General features: G+C 44.6%; 2 protein-coding genes and 1 long non-coding RNA gene across 5 annotated transcripts in view; 2 read left to right on the forward strand and 1 right to left on the reverse strand.

Moving 5' to 3' along the window:
* The window catches only part of loxl2a (lysyl oxidase-like 2a), a 61,222-nt gene extending 58,826 nt beyond the window's left edge, over positions 1 to 2,396 (forward strand). The window contains exons 13-14 of the mRNA XM_031577683.1: positions 500 to 611; positions 977 to 2,396. Of these exons, the coding sequence (XP_031433543.1) occupies positions 500 to 611; positions 977 to 1,047 (183 nt within the window). The 3' untranslated portion in view covers positions 1,048 to 2,396. The remainder of the gene's footprint in view (positions 1 to 499; positions 612 to 976) is intronic.
* Positions 2,397 to 4,589: 2,193 nt separating this feature from the next.
* Positions 4,590 to 14,114, reverse strand: r3hcc1 (R3H domain and coiled-coil containing 1). Of its 3 annotated transcripts, none has more exons than XM_042709405.1 (10): positions 14,041 to 14,114; positions 13,223 to 13,352; positions 12,743 to 12,880; positions 11,443 to 12,097; positions 10,519 to 10,691; positions 8,823 to 8,893; positions 8,025 to 8,120; positions 7,150 to 7,275; positions 5,271 to 5,323; positions 4,590 to 5,228 (listed from the first exon to the last, which is right to left on the reverse strand). In XM_042709405.1, exons 4-8 carry the CDS (start codon positions 12,022 to 12,024, stop codon positions 7,163 to 7,165), a joined length of 1,035 nt encoding a protein of 344 aa, XP_042565339.1. In that variant the 5' UTR covers positions 12,025 to 12,097; positions 12,743 to 12,880; positions 13,223 to 13,352; positions 14,041 to 14,114; the 3' UTR covers positions 4,590 to 5,228; positions 5,271 to 5,323; positions 7,150 to 7,162. The 3 variants fall into 3 exon arrangements, with proteins under 3 accessions (XP_042565339.1, XP_042565338.1, XP_042565337.1); XM_042709404.1 differs by having other exon boundaries at positions 13,985 to 14,075; XM_042709403.1 differs by having other exon boundaries at positions 13,927 to 14,061.
* A 3,075-nt stretch (positions 14,115 to 17,189) lies between these two features.
* LOC116222836 lies at positions 17,190 to 18,910 on the forward strand. The gene is made up of 3 exons (XR_004164801.1): positions 17,190 to 17,403; positions 17,693 to 17,819; positions 18,870 to 18,910. It is a non-coding gene; the product is annotated as an uncharacterized LOC116222836 (long non-coding RNA).
* The last annotated feature ends 77 nt before the right edge of the window (positions 18,911 to 18,987 follow it).

The following is an 18,987-nucleotide window of genomic DNA, read 5'->3' on the forward strand; positions in this document are numbered from 1 at the left end:
TGAGTAAAATCACTCTGATCTGATCGATCAGTATGATCAATATGTACTGATTCAGTTCCCTGCCCCCATCTGAAGGGACCGGTATAGTTAATAAGAATATGCCATAGTCAATAATTCAATGTTTATTATGCCTAGTTATAATTGTTACTTTTGTTTGGATTCCACGAGAATGTGGACAGTTCCTGGGTGAATATAATTGATTTTGACCAGGGGAGTGAGGTGCGACATTGGTCTCACCTTCCCCCCCCCCAGGTCGGGACAAAGCTTTCTATCCAGGGCTTATTTGAATAGACGGTAACACCCCTAAACTCAGCTTTTAAGAGCAAATCCTACAAGGAATAATTCAGATGAGTCTAAGGTGAAGCTATGAGTGGACCTTCAGGCTTTGTCTCCCTTGGTGGCAGCCATTGTATAAGATTAAAACCTGGATCATGACTGACTAGAATCCAAGACTGGTCTCCATTATAGGGTACAAATTATATTCCATCACATCCCACAGGTGGTCATCAACCCCAACTATGAGGTTGCCGAGTCGGACTACACCAACAACATCATGAAGTGCAAGTGTCGATATGACGGCTACCGCATTTGGACATACAACTGTCATATAGGTGGGTTCTGCCGTTGATTGGGGACTTGGGGCCAACAACGAGAGAGGATATGGCTTTTACTGTGCAAAAAAGTTATGCTACACCATATGTACACCAGCGGCATTGTGGGTGATGTAGTAGTCTGTGCTACACCAGAGGCATTGTGGGTAATGTAGTCTTTGTCTAATTGAAGGGTAGTTGGTAAAGGCTGTTGTCTTTCTCTGTTCTGTGCAAAAAGTTATGCTACACCATATGTACACCATATATGTACCCACATTGTGGGTGATGTAGTCTGTGCTACACCAGAGGCATTGTGGGTGATGTAGTCTGTGCTACACCGGAGGCATTGTGGGTAATGTAGTCTGTTGCCTATCTCGGTTCTGCAGGTGGGTCTCTGAGCTCAGACATAGATGACAGCTTTCCTGGACTGATGACCAACCAGCTGTCGTCCAGGTAGAGGAAAGGACTCGGACAAACCTGAAGAAAAAGATTGGAGAGAACCTTCCGGCAGCGAGTCCCTTGAAATGAATGGTGAACCTTTTAGAAATCAAGAACACTCCCAACCACTAGGGGGACTGCTCTGCAATCTTTTGTGGTGCTGAATATGGAGAAACATGTTTTTTTGAGACAGCCTTACCCCCCTTTGAACAATACGTGGACACTAATCACAGAACACGTGAAATGTGAGTGAATGTATGTCTATGTATATGTATATGTGTGTGGGTTTATGACATGAAAATGGGTGCTAACTCGTATCTTAACTCCACTTTCCCTGGAGTTTTATTGCCTTATTTAAGAAGAGTTAGTTGACCTCCTCTTCGTCAGAGGGGGTCATCCTCTTTGATCCAACCAGTGTGCTGGTAGACCTTCCATGGCTCAGACCAAAGAAACATCTGGATATCCTCCCATCAATGGCCCCCGACACCATGAAGCAGGCAGCAGGCTCGCCAAAGGGTACAGATGGCCCCCCCCCCCCGGGGTGTGTGTGTGTGTGTGTTTGTGTGTGTGTGTGTGTGTGTGTGCAAAGGTCTATGATTAAGTAGTGTGTGGAAGAGGAGAACTGTTTTGCTGTGTGCAAATTAGACATACGTTGTTGTTGTGTGTGGGTTGCCATACGCAATTGAAACATGTTTATGGCCAGTCAGCGACCTGTGTGTGTGTGTGTGTGTGTGTGTTTGCCTTGCTGTGCCTCTTGGTGAGCTGCTGTGTGTGTGTGTGTGTGTGTGTGTGTGTGTGTGTGGTAGGGGGGTCATCTTATCCCTGGGCATGAGCTTGACACACAGCGGGCCTGCCATGAAGCACTGGATAATGGCCTGTGACGTGATTAACATCAGTCAGAGAACACTTTTAAAAAATACATTCATATTTCTGCATTTGTTTGCCTCTCGTTGTACGCAGCTTAAGTACTCATAATCGCAATGTCATTCTCTCCACAGCAGTAGCTAGGTTCAGCCTTCAGCCTTAGCTTTCTATTCATTTTTTTACATTTTTTATTATTTTCTACAGCAAGCATGCCAAGTAACTTATTGACATCAGTCAGGGATTTTTTTAATATTTAGTTTATTCCTCCTGTTCGGCCACAGGAGGCGACGAACACCACACCTTGTATGTACGCATATTCTGTGGGACATCTATGAAACACTGGTGCCCTCCGTTTTCGAGGGGGTCCCCACGACCAGTGAATGGTATCGATGAATAGTGACACACACATGCACGTATGAGTGTGTATGCTTGAATGGGACGCCGAGCCACATGGTGCTTCATGTATTGTTTTGTTTTCTGTAATAAAAGTGAAAATGTTTTGCATTCCTCTTGAATAGTACCCGTCTGTCAGAGACCGCGTACCTTACTTACACACACAGGTGAACACGTCCTTTGAGGAAGACATTACTTACACACACACAGGTGAACACGTCCTTTGAGGAAGACCTTACTTACACACACAGGTGAACACGTCCTTTGAGGAAGACCTTACTTACACACACAGGTGAACACGTCCTTTGAGGAAGACATTGTTTTCAGAGCTATGGTTTGGTGCAGAGGGTGAACAACTGCGACTCAAAAGGGTTCGGGAAAGGCTTATTTCCACGAGCGCTAGGTCTCATCAACTCAAAAGGATTCGGGAAAAGCCGATTTCCACGGGCGCTAGGTCTCATGGGAAAGGCTGATTTCCACGGGCGCTAGGTCTCATCAACTGGACTACACAAAGGTCCGTGTAGCTTACGTGACACACTTTTCCCTTTTCTATTCTATTGTCGCCATACGGATGTTTCGGATCAGAGTCCTTGTTCAGCGTGTCCGTCTCCATGGTTACAGTCCATTCGCTTTTCCATGGTGCTCACGCTAACCCGGTCCAACAAACTCAAGATCATTCTTCTCATTAGCTCTATTAATCAACACTTGTTAATATTGACAGACCATGAACCTCAGAGTGAGACACTGCACACTGGTTTGTTTCTGTAAACTAAGGGGTCTAATACAGATCCAGGCTACATCTGTATGCAGAAGTTAATAAAGCTCTGGACATGCAGCACTAATGCGCTGCTGACATTAACAACTATGGGCTTTCCCCACTTACATGACTACATTTACATTTAGTCATTTAGCAGACGCTTTTATCCAAAGCGACTTACATATGTGTGACTTACAATGTATACACATTTTTTATTTACACTGATGGCACACTGCACATCAGGAGCAATTAGGGGTTCAGTGTCTTGCTCAAGGACGCTTCGACAGGGAATCGAACTAGCAACCTTCTGATTACTAAACGACTTCTTTACCTCCTGTACCACTGTCGCCCTGACTAGATAGTTACTCGTTAAATCCAGCGTTATGTTATATTAGGATAAAGGCCGGCCCGTGCAACAGAAACAGTGTTAAACGTTAATACATGTTTTTAATCAGCCAAACAGGACACATCTCACTCCTCTGCTGGTCGCCCTTCACTGGCTCCCTGTTGCTGCTAGAATTTTATTTGAATAATAATAATAATAATAATAATAAAACTTTATTTATATAGCACCTTTCATGCAAAAGAATGCAGCTCAAAGTGCTTTAATACCTCTCTCTTATCTATAGGACGACCACTGGATCAGCACCTGCCTATTTAAATACCATAATTCAGCTCTATCCCCCCCCCCCCCCCCCTAGACCACTCCACTCCTCTGATGAGTGTCGGTCGTATTTGCCTTCTCTCAGCAGCCTAGACTCCTTTGGTTTGTGTTACCTCAGTGGTGGAACGATCTACCTTGTGATGTCCGCTTCAGTGACATCCTTGGTATATAAAAAAAATCAATCAATCAATCAATCAATATGTATGTATGTATAAATAATGAAACATTAAAAGGCTTCTGTTGAAGGCATAGTTTATAAATAGTTTTAATGTTTGGAATAATTATTATTATTTTATTTAAAACTTTAAATGGACACTTCAGTGTTGTGTCATGATTTCTAAAGCTTGGGGCAAAAGCGTCTGCTGAGTCCCATATCCATAAAAAGTGTGTCCTTGTAATGTAACCACATAAGCCATTCAAAATGTAATACATTCTTTATTTTACTGTACAAAATACCACAACATTAAAAATACCTTAATACACAAAACACTGAACAAAAATAGTTAGTGTTGCTTGAAGAGTCTTAAGAAATACTGTCAAAACTGCGTTTGGGAATTAGGCAGTTGATCATTCTGCAAGTTCATTTGTTGGGTTTCCAGGGCAACGGTTGGCTCTTGTGCCAGGTTCGGGAGGAGGGAATGCCTGTGTGTTCTTTCGTACACTCAGGACCAGGATGTAACACTTTTTAAGTACATGCAGAAGTAGTATCAAGTAAATCCTATTATTGAAATAAAATTTAAAATCTTGTTGAAATGAGCAAAAATAAATGAATAAATGTAGTGACTTTTCCAGGTGAAATGATGCCTATATATATATATATATATATATATTATGGTTAATTATGGTTTAAAAACAAAACAGTCAGTTAGGCAATCATGGCATTCTGTTTTGTACAGAAAAAAAAAAAAAAAAAAAAAAGGGTAATTAATGGTTGTTCTGAATGACCTACCAGCCCACTTCCCTGATTGGCCGAGGAGCTGAGAGGAGACATACATTTGGCAAGACTCTCATAAGGAACCAGAAACGTCACAAGTGCAGAAACGCCGTGGCCATTGCCTAGAAGACCACTGTTCTGCAGGGGTCAGGGGTCATCACCATCACCATCACCATGGCGTTCACTATACACAGACACACTGCCGATGAGAATGAGTGTCTTGTCTTGTGAGTGTTTCACTGTTCCAATATGGCACCGGTAATATTTCCTATGAAAACTATGGGGGGAGTGGAGGCATGTACAGCTAAACACAGCTGATCCAGAAGCACTTCAACAAAACAAACAAACAAACAAACAAACAAACAAACAAAACAGGAAGTATAATTGATGGATGGACGGCAGGCACACATTTAGGATACAAGATGAGATGACATCGTTTCAGACATCGTACTGTAGCTTGAAGGGGATTATCAGAGAGAATGATCCCATGTTTCAGACATCCTACTGTAGCTTGAAGGGGATTATCAGAGAGAATGATCCCATGTTTCAGACATCCTACTGTAGCTTGAAGGGGATTATCAGAGAGAATGATCCCATGTTTCAGACATCCTACTATCAGAGAGATGAGAACGATCCCATGTTTCCACTGATCTCCCTCTGGTTCCACTCTTGACGGGGCGGCCCTGGTGAAGACAGATACATGCCAACAGTGATGTTATCATTTACATTTTTACATTTAGTCATTTAGCAGACGCTTTTATCCAGAGCAACTTACAAGGATGTGTACACATTTTTACATTTAAACTGATGGCACACTGCACATCAGGAGCAATTAGGGGGTTCAGTGTCTTGCTCAAGGACGCTTCGACAGGGAATCGAACTAGCAACCTTCTGGTTACCAAACGACTTCTTTACCTCCTGTACCACTGTCGCCCCAGCATCAGTGTCACCAATGCATCCTCCAGCAAAGCAGCTTGAAGAACCCACAAACCCCTGTGCAGATGCAAGACTGAAGCTGCATGTGGATCATTAGTTCATGAGGACACATCATCACTTCACGTGTCCACACATAGTGCTTAGTGGACAGGGAGAGGGGGACGGACATCAGAGACGGACCCATCCACTCTTTCCACTTCTGATCCGATTCTGATACCTGACTTTGGATATCTGCCGATACTAATACTACAGCTGTTGTTTTCTTGAATATTGTTACGATCATAGTTCCCATTATTATTAGGATTCCTCCGTCAGGAGGAAACCTATTGTTATTGTAGGCTTTCTTATTATTATGTTTGTACCATGGGAGTCAATGGCAGCCCCTAGAACCGTATGGTAACTTTTTCTGAAATTTGGCACACTCATTAAGGACAGTCCCTTCTTTACTCACACCAAGTTTCATGTCTCCCACTAGACCACGCTAGCGCCACCAACGGGTCAAAGTTGGACTTTTGTTAACACTGTAACTTTTGAACCGTTTGACCGATTTTCAAAAATGAGGTACCATTGGATTCCTTGGATCAAGACGAATTCAACGTTCAACGGTTATATAGATTTTCCTCTATTTCCGGTTTTATCAAAAACCTTTGAAAGCCTACTCCTCCTACAATCTTCAAAATGACTAGAGATGATCTTCAGACCAAGCTTCACAAAAAACATTCATATAATTTTGATCCTCACAACCGTTTGTCCGGTACAGCCACTCAAATTCAGCAGAAAAGCAGCCAAACAGAAAGTGAAGTCATATCTCAGCAAATCTTTCCGATATCAACACCAAACTTGGTAAGCACGTGGAAGACACTACAACATGTTCCCATGTGCAAAGGCAACTTCATATCTTCAAAAATGATTGATATAAAGCAAATTGCAAATCGCTAGTTGCCAGCGTGATTTCCAATGTAATGTCTCTCTCTCTGTTCGTTTAGTCCTGTGCGCGAACACTACTTCAGGTGACAGTGGTACAGGGGTAGAGAAGTCGTTCAGTAATCAGTAGGTTGTTAGTTCAATTCCCTGTTGAAGCAAGACTATTGTTTCTTTCCTTCTTCCACTCTTCTTTCTTTTCTTCTTCCTTTCTTAACTTTTGCATTTCATGCACTGGTATTTCCTTCAGGAAATGCATTTTCTAGTTGCATTTCAAATTGAATATCCCATTGGTAAGTCTGCAGCATGGATTTTTCTATACAGTGACACATTGTGAAGAATATACATTTTCCCCTGGTTCGCAATCTTTGGAGGAATCCGCATCGCTGCTTGCAGCTATATTTATTATTGTTGTTGTTGTTATTGTTGTTGTTATGTGTAAGGTTACATGAGGCCAGGTCATAGGACAGGGCCTCAGGTCGACGAAAGTGCTGCAGTGGTAAATAGGGGGCAGGTGTGTAGACAGGGGACAGGTGTGAGCTAGGGGGCAGGTGCGTTGCTAGGGGACAGGTGTGAGCTAGGGGACAGGTGCGTTGCTAGGGGACAGGTGTGTTGCTAGGGGACAGGTGTGTTGCTAGGGGACAGGTCTCACCAGTGCAGGTGTGTCAGCAGCGTTTGCCCCTCAGTCCCCCGCGCTGCAGCCCTAGAGCTCGGGTCACCATGCGGCGCGCCACGGCCGTGTCTGTACGGGGACGCTCCTTCACCGGCTGGATGAACTCTGGACACGGAGGAGAGGAGAGGAGGAGGAGGAGGAGAGGGAGAGGAGGAGGAGGAGAGGGAGGGGGAGGAGGAGAGGGAGAGGAGGAGGAGAGGGAGGGGGAGGAGGAGAGGGAGAGGAGGAGGAGGAGGAGGAGGAGAGGGAGAGGAGGAGGAGAGGAGGAGGAGAGGGAGGGGGAGGAGGAGGACGACAGGGAGAGGAGGAGGAGGAGGAGGAGGAGGGGGAGAGGAGGAGGAGAGGGAGGAGGACAGGGAGAGGAGGAGGAGGAGGAGGAGGAGAGAGAGAGAAGGAGGAGAGGGAAGAGGAGGAGAGGGAAGAGGAGGACAGGGAGAGGAGGAGGAGGAGGAGAGGGAAGAGGAGGACAGGGAGAGGAGGAGGAGGAGGAGGAGGAGGAGAGGGAGAGGAGGAGGAGGAGGAGAGGGAGGAGGACAGGGAGAGGAGGAGGAGGAGGAGGAGGAGTTTAGTTTTTTCATTAGAACCTCAAAAACTTCTTTACTACAGATGATTCACAGATGATTTTCTGTGTAGTACTGAAATGTAATGGTAATTAGCGTATGAGTATGGATGAACTTGCTTAGTGAAGAGCTATTCAGTATGTGAGTATGGATGAACTTGCTTATTGAAGAGCAATTCAGTATGAGTATGGATGAACTTGCTTAGTGAAGAGCTATTCAGTATGAGTAGGTACCCGATCCCTCACTGTGTGTGTGTGAGAGCGGAGATGACTGGTGTGGTGAGGAGATAGGTACCTGCTCGCCGGACTGCTTTTCCTTTGGACTTCCTGCTGGCTTGAGCGAGCGGCCGCGTCTTGAGCAGGGGGTGTGTGATGGACAGGGCCTCTGCAGCTAAACACACACACCAATCATCAACTTCCCACAAATGAACCACCAATCGGCATCCAGTTACGACACGGCAACCATCAATCACCACCTTCTTCCTCCATCAATCAAAGACCAGAAGGAATAAGGAATTCTTACAATGACTTTGTTTAAATTACTTAAATGCACAGTGGCAAAGCCACCGATTTGTTGTTCTTGATTCTGTAATGAGCCGTTAAATAAAAAATTTAAATGTGGGAAATAATATTTTACACTAAATGTATCTAATATTGTGCTGGTCATATTTAAATCATTCATTACGATTTGTTGGGAAAAAAATTTGGATAAAATTAAAAAAATCGCATATTAGATTATTTTCCCAAATCGTTCAGCCCTAGTCCTAACCATCTAACCATCACACCAGCCCTACCCCTAACCTTAGGTAGGGTAATTACCATGATGAGAAGAGTAATTACCTGAAACTTTCAAACGCACGGTTCTACTGCTCTTATGGTGCAAACAAAAGTTGACAATAAACAGTAATAGACTAGTGATTCTACTACAACCGAAGATAGAAATAATCCTTTTATGTTAACCAGCCTGAAACGCCAGCTCACACAACACTGCCACAGTGACGTCATACCTGAAACGCCAGCTCACACAACACTGCCACCGTGACGTCATACCTGAAACGCCAGCTCACACAACACTGCCACAGTGACGTCATACCTGCGGTTTCACTGGAGAATACGCCGAGTGCATGCGTGTCGTCGACCCACTTGATCTTCATGCCTCCGCCGCTGTTTAGACAGACAGACAGACAGACAGACAGACAGACAGACAGACAGACAGGCAGACAGACAGGCAGAGAGACAGACAGACAGACAGACAGAGACAGACAGACAGGCAGACAGACAGACAGGCAGACAGAGACAGACAGACACAGACAGACAGACAGACAGACAGACAGACAGAGGGACAGACAGAGACAGACAGACATGTTCATTTCTGTACAGCACCTTCTACAATGCAGAGCTAGATCTCAAATGTTTACACTGTGTAGTACATACAAACCCAACTCCACCTTTGAGCACAGTAGTGAATAACGCACAAGCGGACTGGATGTGCACCATGCTCGTATAAATAGGAACAAAGTGAATGGGATTTGAACTTGAGGTGTAAATGGCAAATGTAACCACAGACTATCAGAAAGTGAACTCTGCATTAAGAGCTTCAGTATAAACATAGCCTACGAAACCCAGAATTAGGGTGCGTTAGTATAAGCCAATGACCACGGGCTCAGGTAACTACTCCGGTAACTACTAGGGCTGAACGATTAATTGCATTTGCGATTAAATCGCGATATGGTAAAACGCGATTTTTTAACCGCAACGTCCGCGATTACAACGTGGTCTAAAAAATAAAAAAAATAAAAGTTTTTTTTTTTTTTTTTTTAAGATGGTAAATCTTGCACACAGTGTTTAAAAAGTGCATGCCTAATGTTTATACTTACAATGACTTTGTTTAAATTACTTAAATGCACAGTGGCAAAGCCACCGATTTGTTGTTCTTGTTTCTGTAATGAGCAGTTAAATAAAAATGTAAAATGTGGGAAAGAATATTTTACACTAAATGTATCTAATATTGTGTTGGTCATATTGAAATCATTCATTACGTTTTGTTGGGAAAAAAAGAGGATAAAAAAAAAATCGCATATTAAACCGCAATCGCAATATTTTGGTAAAAAAACGCAATTAGATTATTTTCCCAAATCGTTCAGCCCTAGTAACTACCATCCACAGGAAGACCTGACTCAGAACCAGGATATTACAAAGGTGGCCTGAAGGAGAGGGGGAGGAGAGGAGAGGAGAGGGAAGGAGAGGAGAGGAGAGGAGAGGAGAGGTGGAGGAGAGGAGAGGTGGAGGTGGAGGAGAGGAGAGGAGAGGGGGAGGAGAGGGGAGGTGGAGGTGGAGGTGGAGGAGAGGTGGAGGAGAGGAGAGGAGAGGGAGAGGTGGAGGAGAGGTGGAGGAGAGGAGAGGTGGAGGTGGAGGAGAGGAGAGGGAGAGGTGGAGGAGAGGTGGAGGAGAGGAGAGGTGGAGGTGGAGGAGAGGAGAGGAGAGGGGGAGGAGAGGGGAGGAGAGGAGAGGTGGAGAGGAGAGAGGGGAAGAGGGAGAGGAGAGGTGGAGGAGAGGAGAGGAGGAGAGGAGAGAAGAGGTGGAGGTGGAGGAGAGAAGAGGTGGAGGAGAGGAGAGGGGGAGGAGAGGAGAGAGGAGAGGACAGAAGAGGTGGAGGTGGAGGAGAGAAGAGGTGGAGGAGAAGAGGTGGAGGAGAGGAGAGGAGAGGTGGAGGAGAGGACAGGGGGAGGAGAGGAGAGGAGAGGGGGAAGAGAGGAGAGGAGGAGGTAGAGGAGAGAGCATCTGCTCACCTGTAGGCGCTGAAAGCATCGAGCAGGTCCTCATCCTTAAACATGGCAGGGAAGTTGTAGATCTCGATGACGTGGGAAAACTCTTCGTCATTGATCCACACATTCTCAAAGGAAGAGTAATCATTTTGCGCGTGCTCAATGCTAACGTCTTCCTCTGTCAGCTTTGAGATGATCTAAGGAAAAGATCAAACAGCAGCAATGACCACCTACAGTGTTTCTAAGACACAGACATTCACATCATGGCCTTTGTAAGTTTAGCATACTGAAAGCAGCTCAGTGCAACATCTCAATATCTACATAAGTTTAGGGTTATTTGGGTTATCAGGCTGCACTCACTCACAGCGGAACTCTACACCATGGCATATCCCATTCAACTATTTTCAGACAAAAAGAAGTGTGTGGAACGAACTCCTAACTCCTAACCCTCCCACCCGGGTTACAAACTCTTCGAGGTCCTTCCCTCCGGCAGGAGGCTGCGGTCCATCAGGACCAAAACCTCACGCCACAAAACCAGCTTCTTCCCGGCTGCCGTTGGCCTTATTAACAAGGCCCGGGACCCCCTCCTGACGTGGACACTTAACCCGCCCCCACACCTCAAGCCTGTGTTATGTTAACACACACTACATTGCACATTGCACATCCACTTTTGCACTCCTGCCCTGCTTTTTGTATTGTAGTACTTATTGTGTTTGTGTAGTACTTATTGTGTTTGTATGTTTTATGTTATGTGTAGTACTTACTGTGTTTTTATGTTTTATGTTATGTGTAGTACTTACTGTGTTTGTATGTTTTTATGTTTACTATATGCACCTTTACACCAGAACAAATTCCAGGTAGGTGTTAACCTACCTGGCAATAAATACCATTCTGATTCTGATTCTGATTCTGATTCTTTCTTTCTGTTCCTGCAGTACCAGAACCAACCTCTTGGGTGCAGTCTCCTGCCTCGCTGTCCCTGCTGCTCGAGGCGCTGGAGGGAGGTACGCCTGTGCTGCTGGTGCTTTTGGCACTCTCGTCGTCTTCCTCTTCCTCCTCCTCCTCCTCCTCCTCCTCAGCCTCAGCCTGGTCGTCCAGACTCATGCTCACGAAGTACGACACCGTCTGGTCCCACGCCGGCGGCCAGGGGCAGGGCTCTGAGGCCGACAGCTGCACAAACATTTCCTGACCGCCCGATTCGTCAAGCGGGTCCAGCCCTAAGCGCTGATTGGCTGTGGCAGGTTGGCTGTCGGCGGTGTCAGAGCAGGACTCCTCGGAGGGGACTCTCTCGGCGCTGGAGGGGACTCTCTCGGCGCTGGAGGGGACACTCTCGGCGCTGGAGGGGACTCTCTCGGCGCAGTCCTTGGGGGGCGAGACGACCCCCTGTGGCGTGGCGCCCCTCTCCCTCATGGCCCGCGGGACGTAGATGGCCTTGTCAGGGCGGCGCCCTCCTCCCCCTCCTCCTCCTCCTCCTCTGCCCCGTGAGCGCCTGTGCTCGGCCCCTCCTCCCCGCCCTCTGCTGTTCTCCATTGGCTGATAGCCTCGGCTCCGGGGAGCCTCATACGCACTGGAGTCTGTGTCGCTGGTGTCCTCAGAGGGCAACCTGAACAATCAAATCATTAAATGGCAGGACTGATTACACACACACACACACACTTACATACACACCATACACACTTACATACACACACACACACAAGTGCTGAAACTCTTCCGTTTATTCCCATTCCCAGTTCTTCATTTCGCAGATGCTTTGAACAAACTTGCGATCCAATTGAGGTATACAGTGGATGAGTGTGTGTGTGTGTGTGTGTTCCCTATGTACCAAGTACATGGCCTTGGTGCCCTGCCCACTCTCTCCCTCCAGTGGACCACTTCACTGGACCAGTTCACACAGGGTGAGCTTCTTGAAAAACGAACACAATCTCATAAGTGATGCTAACTGTTGCTGGATGGGCCAAAATAAGTAAAGAGTTCCTAACAGTATTAAAGACACCGTAATGAAGTGTGTGCTTTCCACACTCCAAACTGAGTTAATAGACTAGTTGTTAATCAGGGCCATAATTGAAGGGTTAAGGCAAACCATGACTATGAGACACACACACACACCTATCACCCAACTGTCCGCAGTTTGAATACCTGTTGCATAAATGCAAATTTGCATTAATCTTTTCAGTTGTGTGAGCATGACTGCTTTCATCGCGTATCCTTCACTCTGGGTCTTTCCGGCTACAAGTGAAGCAGTTACCTGAGGTGGGAGAAGCACACTACCACCCGGCGACACCAGCCTTCCCCGACTGAAAAGGTGCTGAGGTTGAGATGGTTCTCAACCGTTCTGTGGATCAAGTAGCGAAGTCGACTTGGGAGAGGTGGAAAGAGAAGGATACTGAGAAAAACGGAGAAAAAAAAATCTGTCAATCCACACAGTCCATTATACTGCCAATTATATTTAGATATAACACACAGGGGCTTGCTTCAGACGAACAAGTATTCATCAATGTCTAATGAAATCCTTTCAAGCAGTATCTTTGCAAGCCAGCCAATCTCTACTTTAGAAAGTGTGTATCATGCAACGTAAAAAAAACATTATCCAGGTAACCTTACCACACTAAACCCCAACGTCAAATTCTGCATAACAATTACAACAAGCAACGTCATCCTGTCAAAAGTAATCACATAAAGATGAACGTCTGACTGAACGTCAACTGTAACCTTATGCTAACGTTACCTCTTCTGGTCAACTTTTTGTTGATAGGCATCCAGCTCGTCCAGCACTGTATGGACAAAGACATTTTCTTGCTTCGGCAGGTAGCAGCCATCAATGCTGGGAAACGCCAGTGTGCCCAGAGAGTTGGATTCTTTAAAGTGAACAAAACAAAAACTCAGGGTTAACGATAGCTAATGTCAGCCATGGTAGCTAGATAGCTAGCTAGCATAACTCTGATGGCCAGCTAACTTATGCTAAATGTCTTGCAGAAAATCACACTCGCATAGTCTCACTAGCTAGTTAACAAACTGGGTGACATGAAGGCTTTATAGATTTAGGTTGACTTTAACGTGAGGCCCCTACTTCTGCTTTAGCTAATGCATTGACACAGTTAGATACCAATGTTGTGCAGTTGACTAAGGTTAACCGCTATCGTATCCATACTAGCGGCCAACTTGCTGGCAAACAACAGAGACAAACGATAACAAGCAAGCTGTAGTTTCTCCGGCTGAAGGACGTATTGACATTGACATGTCTGTCTAATATCAACCAAATCAAGCTAACTATCTAGGTATCCTACCCAACAGGTTCGTCAGGCAGCTAACCTAGCATAACTCGCTATAGATACCAAGCTAGGACCGCATCACTTTCGTTACGAACGCGGTGACCAAAAGAATCATACACCATTTCAGCTAAAAGAGCGCAAGCCGTAGATGTCACTTCACCTGAGAAAACACGCGTGGAGGTGAAAGTAAGTGTCGTAACAAGACTATAGCTATGTACCTAGCACAGCAGTCAATAGCGCGAAACACTGCTTTTGCTCACGTTGGCTATCTCACCAGCACGTTACTGTCTCTGACTATACACAGTCCAGTAGCGCCACTTACAGCAAGACAAAAGTAGGACAGCTTGGTTAAGGTTGGCATGGTAATTCATTTAGTTGCACAGCTTCACTGTTTTGAGGGTTCAAATTCTTATCATGCATTCATTTACCTGAGTGACATAGAGTCTAGTCGTGTGTGACACAGTTGTATGTGTGTATAGGCTACATGTTGACAGTCAGTGCGCCTGTGTGTGTGTTATTAACTTACATTCACTCATTTTAAATCTGCCGAATAGCCTACTACACTACAGCCACCAATCTACACTACAGCCTTTACACCAGGAGGTGGCGCTGTAGGCTACTCCATTTAGGCCTACTATGTGATCAAATCAGTTTATATACATGTGTGGGTGTGAGTAAAGTTAGTCTGTCCATTCCCCAAGGGGATTATTTTAAGTGAAATGCAAACAGTTATTATTGTTATACCCATATGCATCTAACTTGTATTATTCTATTATCTTTTTTCCCCACTACTTTTTTTTGTCTAATTCTGGGTCTAAATCGTCTGCATATGAGGTCTGACTGATGCTCATTGCGGGTTTCCACACAGAACTAAATAATCACACAACCCTCATACCCTCCACCCAGCACAACTGCACTTTTTTAGTGGTTGCACAAACAAATTTCGTTGTGTATCTAATGCACAATGACAAATAAAGTCTATTCTATTCTATTCTATTAGAAGTGGAAGTAGAGGCCAGTTCCGCATTACTCGGCTACTGCATTGGATTCAATGGGATTTCACCTCACAAATCAACCAAGGGAATGTGATGATGTGAAAACACTACTATATATTTTGAGGGGAAAGTAAGTAAGAAAGAAATATTCAAATAGTTATTCAAATCAATGTGTTTTTTATATACTCCACTGATTTATTTTACATTAACGTCTGTGTAGGTTCAAGTTTAGGAACAAGGAATTAAAGATTTTCACAGTTAGTTTCAAAGTGTTTGGACTCACACATGGCCATAAGACAAGTCCTCCTCTACGATGATGATACATCGCTCCTAGTGGATGTGTGGCATTCCATCCTATTGTTTGGGCGACTGCCGCTGTCGTAGGCCTACAATGTTTGAACTTAAGAATGGGGGCAGGGTGATGTTCCCTTACACGAGATTGTAGGCCATTTCACTACGCTGTTTGGGTTAACGTGAGGGCAACACTCGACCTCATCTACTGCTACGATAGTGACTGTGTCTTCTCTGTACTCATGCTCCACTGAGAGCTTTTTATGAGCATATTAAGTTTACTACGTATAAAAAAAAACGAATACACAGACATACAGTACAAACATCGTGGTTTTACGCTTTATACAGTCGTCATTTGTGGCTCTTCTTGGGTCTTGGCCACTTAGGGTTACTGTTGCATCAAACTGGCAAACAAATTCAAACTGAAAGTATTGGTTTGACAGTTTATGTAAAAGCCACTTTGTGTACCTCTACTGGGCTGTGCTGTGCTGTGCTGTGCTGTGCTGTGCTGCATGTGGTCTATGATTAATACCCAGGTGTCAGACTCATCAGCAGAATCCTTACATTTGGGAACTAGGCAAATAGGTAGGTGCTAAGTCCATGAGCATTAATGAACCCTTACTGTAGTTATGACACAGGAAGTATCTTCTGCTGTGCGCTTGACATTTCTCATCACCAGTGGAGGGACTTTCACAAGGGTATACTGAGTGCCAGTTTGAGTGCGTATTTATTTCACTTACAGTGTAAAAACCTATAATGAAGTCCATTAATTAAAAAAGGGCAGAGTCTGTTAGCGACGCATTGACTGTTGAGATGTATGAGTTACCCAAAAGCCTTGTTGTGACTAGCACCTACCCTGCTCAAGGCTGGGGGGGTTGGAACAGGGTTGTGCTTCGTGATGCTCTCTGCTATTCACATAAAAAAAACCTTACAGAAGCACAGAGTAATTAGAAATCTTCATTATACGTATCTTCATGTATGCAGTGTTTCACAGAGAGGGAATGTGCCCTATCTTTATGTGAATAAGCAACTCTTGTGTGACCGTTTTTTTATCTATTTCTTCCCAGTCTAGACTGAGACTAACAACCGAGGGGTCTGGACCTTGGCTGAGATCCTCTTCTTCAAACTCTGTGAACTAAAAGGCTCCCCCCCCCCCCCCACCAGGGGATGTAAGATAGGCTGTAGAGGCATAGTTAGCTGTTTTCAGATGTATTCATTTTAGTTACTGAAAAAGTTACACACTCTCTCTGCTCTTCCTGATCAGTCACAAGTCTTGACAATCTTTATCAATGTGCTTCACTGGAAGAGCTGTCAGTGCAGATTTAAAGACCATTTCCTCGAAGCATGTAGTGTTTTTGATAGCCCTACATGCCAACACAGTATGACCGAAGTATTTACTGTCTGTCACCACGTTAAACAACAATAAACAGTGGGGTGTCATGGTCCTCTGCAATGTTCTGCATTGTAGTATTTCAAAAGATACACAATTGTATTTGTAAAACTTTCAGGATGGATGAAATAAACGGTAATTACCACCGATTGAAACAAAAGGCTTACCACAACGGCACCGATATGGTAAGCCTTCTTTGCAGTAGGCAAGGCTTCTTCGGGGCAACAATACATGATGCAGTATAGACACCGTGAGCTTTATTAGACATTTCCCTCGGAAGTAACTTCTATCTCACTCGATTGTTTCTAACTCGAGTAGGCTACAGGGAAAGAAAAACAACATTTCATTTTATCCACATAAATATCGTTAAAATCGTTATGAAAGCATGCGATCGTAGTAGCCTAACTGAGTGGGGGAGACCTATTTAGTCTTTAGTGAATGGCGGAAGAACACTCTTCATCAGCAAATGTTGTTTTGAGATGGAGCTAACCCACTTGTAATATTTCCCCACCCCTGCTCGCCTTGTCTCTATTATGAAGTCAAGAGATGGATGTGTACTTAAACCAATCAGAATCCTTTCGTTGGAATCCAAGCCTCACTGACAAATTGACAGAGCTACATATCCAATGGAGCTAAAAAACGTAAAGATTACATTACGAACGACACAACTGACACATTTTTGAACGAATCCCTGTGCCATGTTTATACTGGGTTACAAACGCCATCTCTATTTGTTTCCAATCAGAAACGTGAGGGCGGGACTGAAGGCAAGAAAGTGTCGCGTTGCGTGCACTCATGCTAGGTTGATTGTAGTGTGAGAGGCCGTCGTCTACTGGTGTAAATCGGCGACAGGGAGGAAAATACTGTTTAAAATCGATTTTTACATCTTCAAGGGAAAATCGACTTTATCGTGAACTATTTGTCCGGTAATTTTGCACACAAACTGTCGTTTACAGACAGGGTGAGTTACATCAAAACGCCAAATGGAGAACTGGCTGCAAACATGTTTCAAACCTGTTTATTTTTCTGTCAAACAAAGTAGCCAGGCTGCTAGCGGTTTTCGGAAATGAATTCTTCATGCAAACAATAGTGCTTTGAGCCATAGGAAATATTCTAACATTTATGGAACGTTCGAGTGATGGCCACACGGCTATAACTGGTATTTTAGGTGGATTGCAAAGTAATATTGTTAAATGTTATGTTTGGGGGGGGCGGTAAGATATTCATGTCCCGGGTTTGTTTCATTGTAGCATTGTAGCATCAGGAGTATCTGCGGAATCCGTGTAGCACAGAATCCTGGGACATAAAAGATCATCGGACTATGCAACAGTGAGCAGCACCTGACCCCTTTCAACTCTTTTTTTCCAGTGGCTCCAGGTAAGGGTTTGGCTCCAATCGTAGGTAAATCGGACGCTTTATTTTTACATCCTAGCCTGTTGTTTGGGGACTGGCTACCTAATGCTCTTCAGGAACGGCTTGGCCTATTTCGTATGCATGGCTACATTCTTACCGGAGATAATTAGTCCGAGGTTTTGTTGTTTTATTCTTAGATAGCACCCGATTAAGCCATTTGTTTTCCTGTATCACTTGTTGTAGTTGAACGTGCAGGTTTTTTCTAAAGAATGGAAAGGCAAGAGCTTCAAACTTCTAAGGTTATGATTTCTGCTCGTACTCTGATTTTTTTTTCTCTTTTGATGCTAACGTGAACATCGGGCTATTTCATGTTTGTAGGATTGAACGATTGCCAACATAGATTATCCGTCATGGTGGAAACTGGAGGTCCTTGAATTAGTCGAAGAACTGTCTTGCCCAGCCACCAAAATGAACATTTGCTTAAAGAGATTAATTAGCCGGGGTTTGTGATGAGGCGGTAAACAGTAGCATGATAAAAAGTCCCATGCTTGCTTGGAAATGGCGGGGCGGTGGTAGCTGGACAAAATAAACAGTTTGAAAGGTTCTGCACATCGGTGTTACTTTCTGGGACTCCGCTAATGGGTCGATAGCCTAGGAGGGAGTTGTTATAAGTCGAGTAAGTATCGAGCGAATGGCTGCGTTTCCACATGCTTGCACCTATTGTTTACTTGCAGAAACTTTGTAGCGTAAACATATTCGCAACCTGTTAACAACCAAGGCTAGTGATTTTAAACTGTAATAATAATATTAGTAAATTATAATTAGCCTACTTACAGTAGCGTGGGCAGAGGTTTAATTGGAAAATGGTTGAAATGATGAATGTCAGTTATGTCCTTTTTAGTTGTTGTGGCCTTTTGTTTTCTATGGATGGAAAAGTTTCGACTTAAAGTGTGTGTTGAGAAGTGAGATGAAGGCATGTGCTCTGCCCAATATGTGGGTGTTGAATGATCATGATCTTCTCTGTCCCTTCATGAGCTTCCTGTCATCACCAGATTTTCTTTTTCCCCCTCCTAGGTGACCCCACGTCCCCCCCCCCCCCCCCATCTTCTTGCGTGTTTCTCCCGCGCCCCCCCTTCCACTCCACCTAACCCCTCCCCCCTTCCTCCCCACACACACACACACACCTTCACAG

Source organism: Clupea harengus, chromosome 12 (assembly GCF_900700415.2).
Source record: "Clupea harengus chromosome 12, Ch_v2.0.2, whole genome shotgun sequence".
Lineage (NCBI taxonomy): Eukaryota > Metazoa > Chordata > Actinopteri > Clupeiformes > Clupeidae > Clupea > Clupea harengus.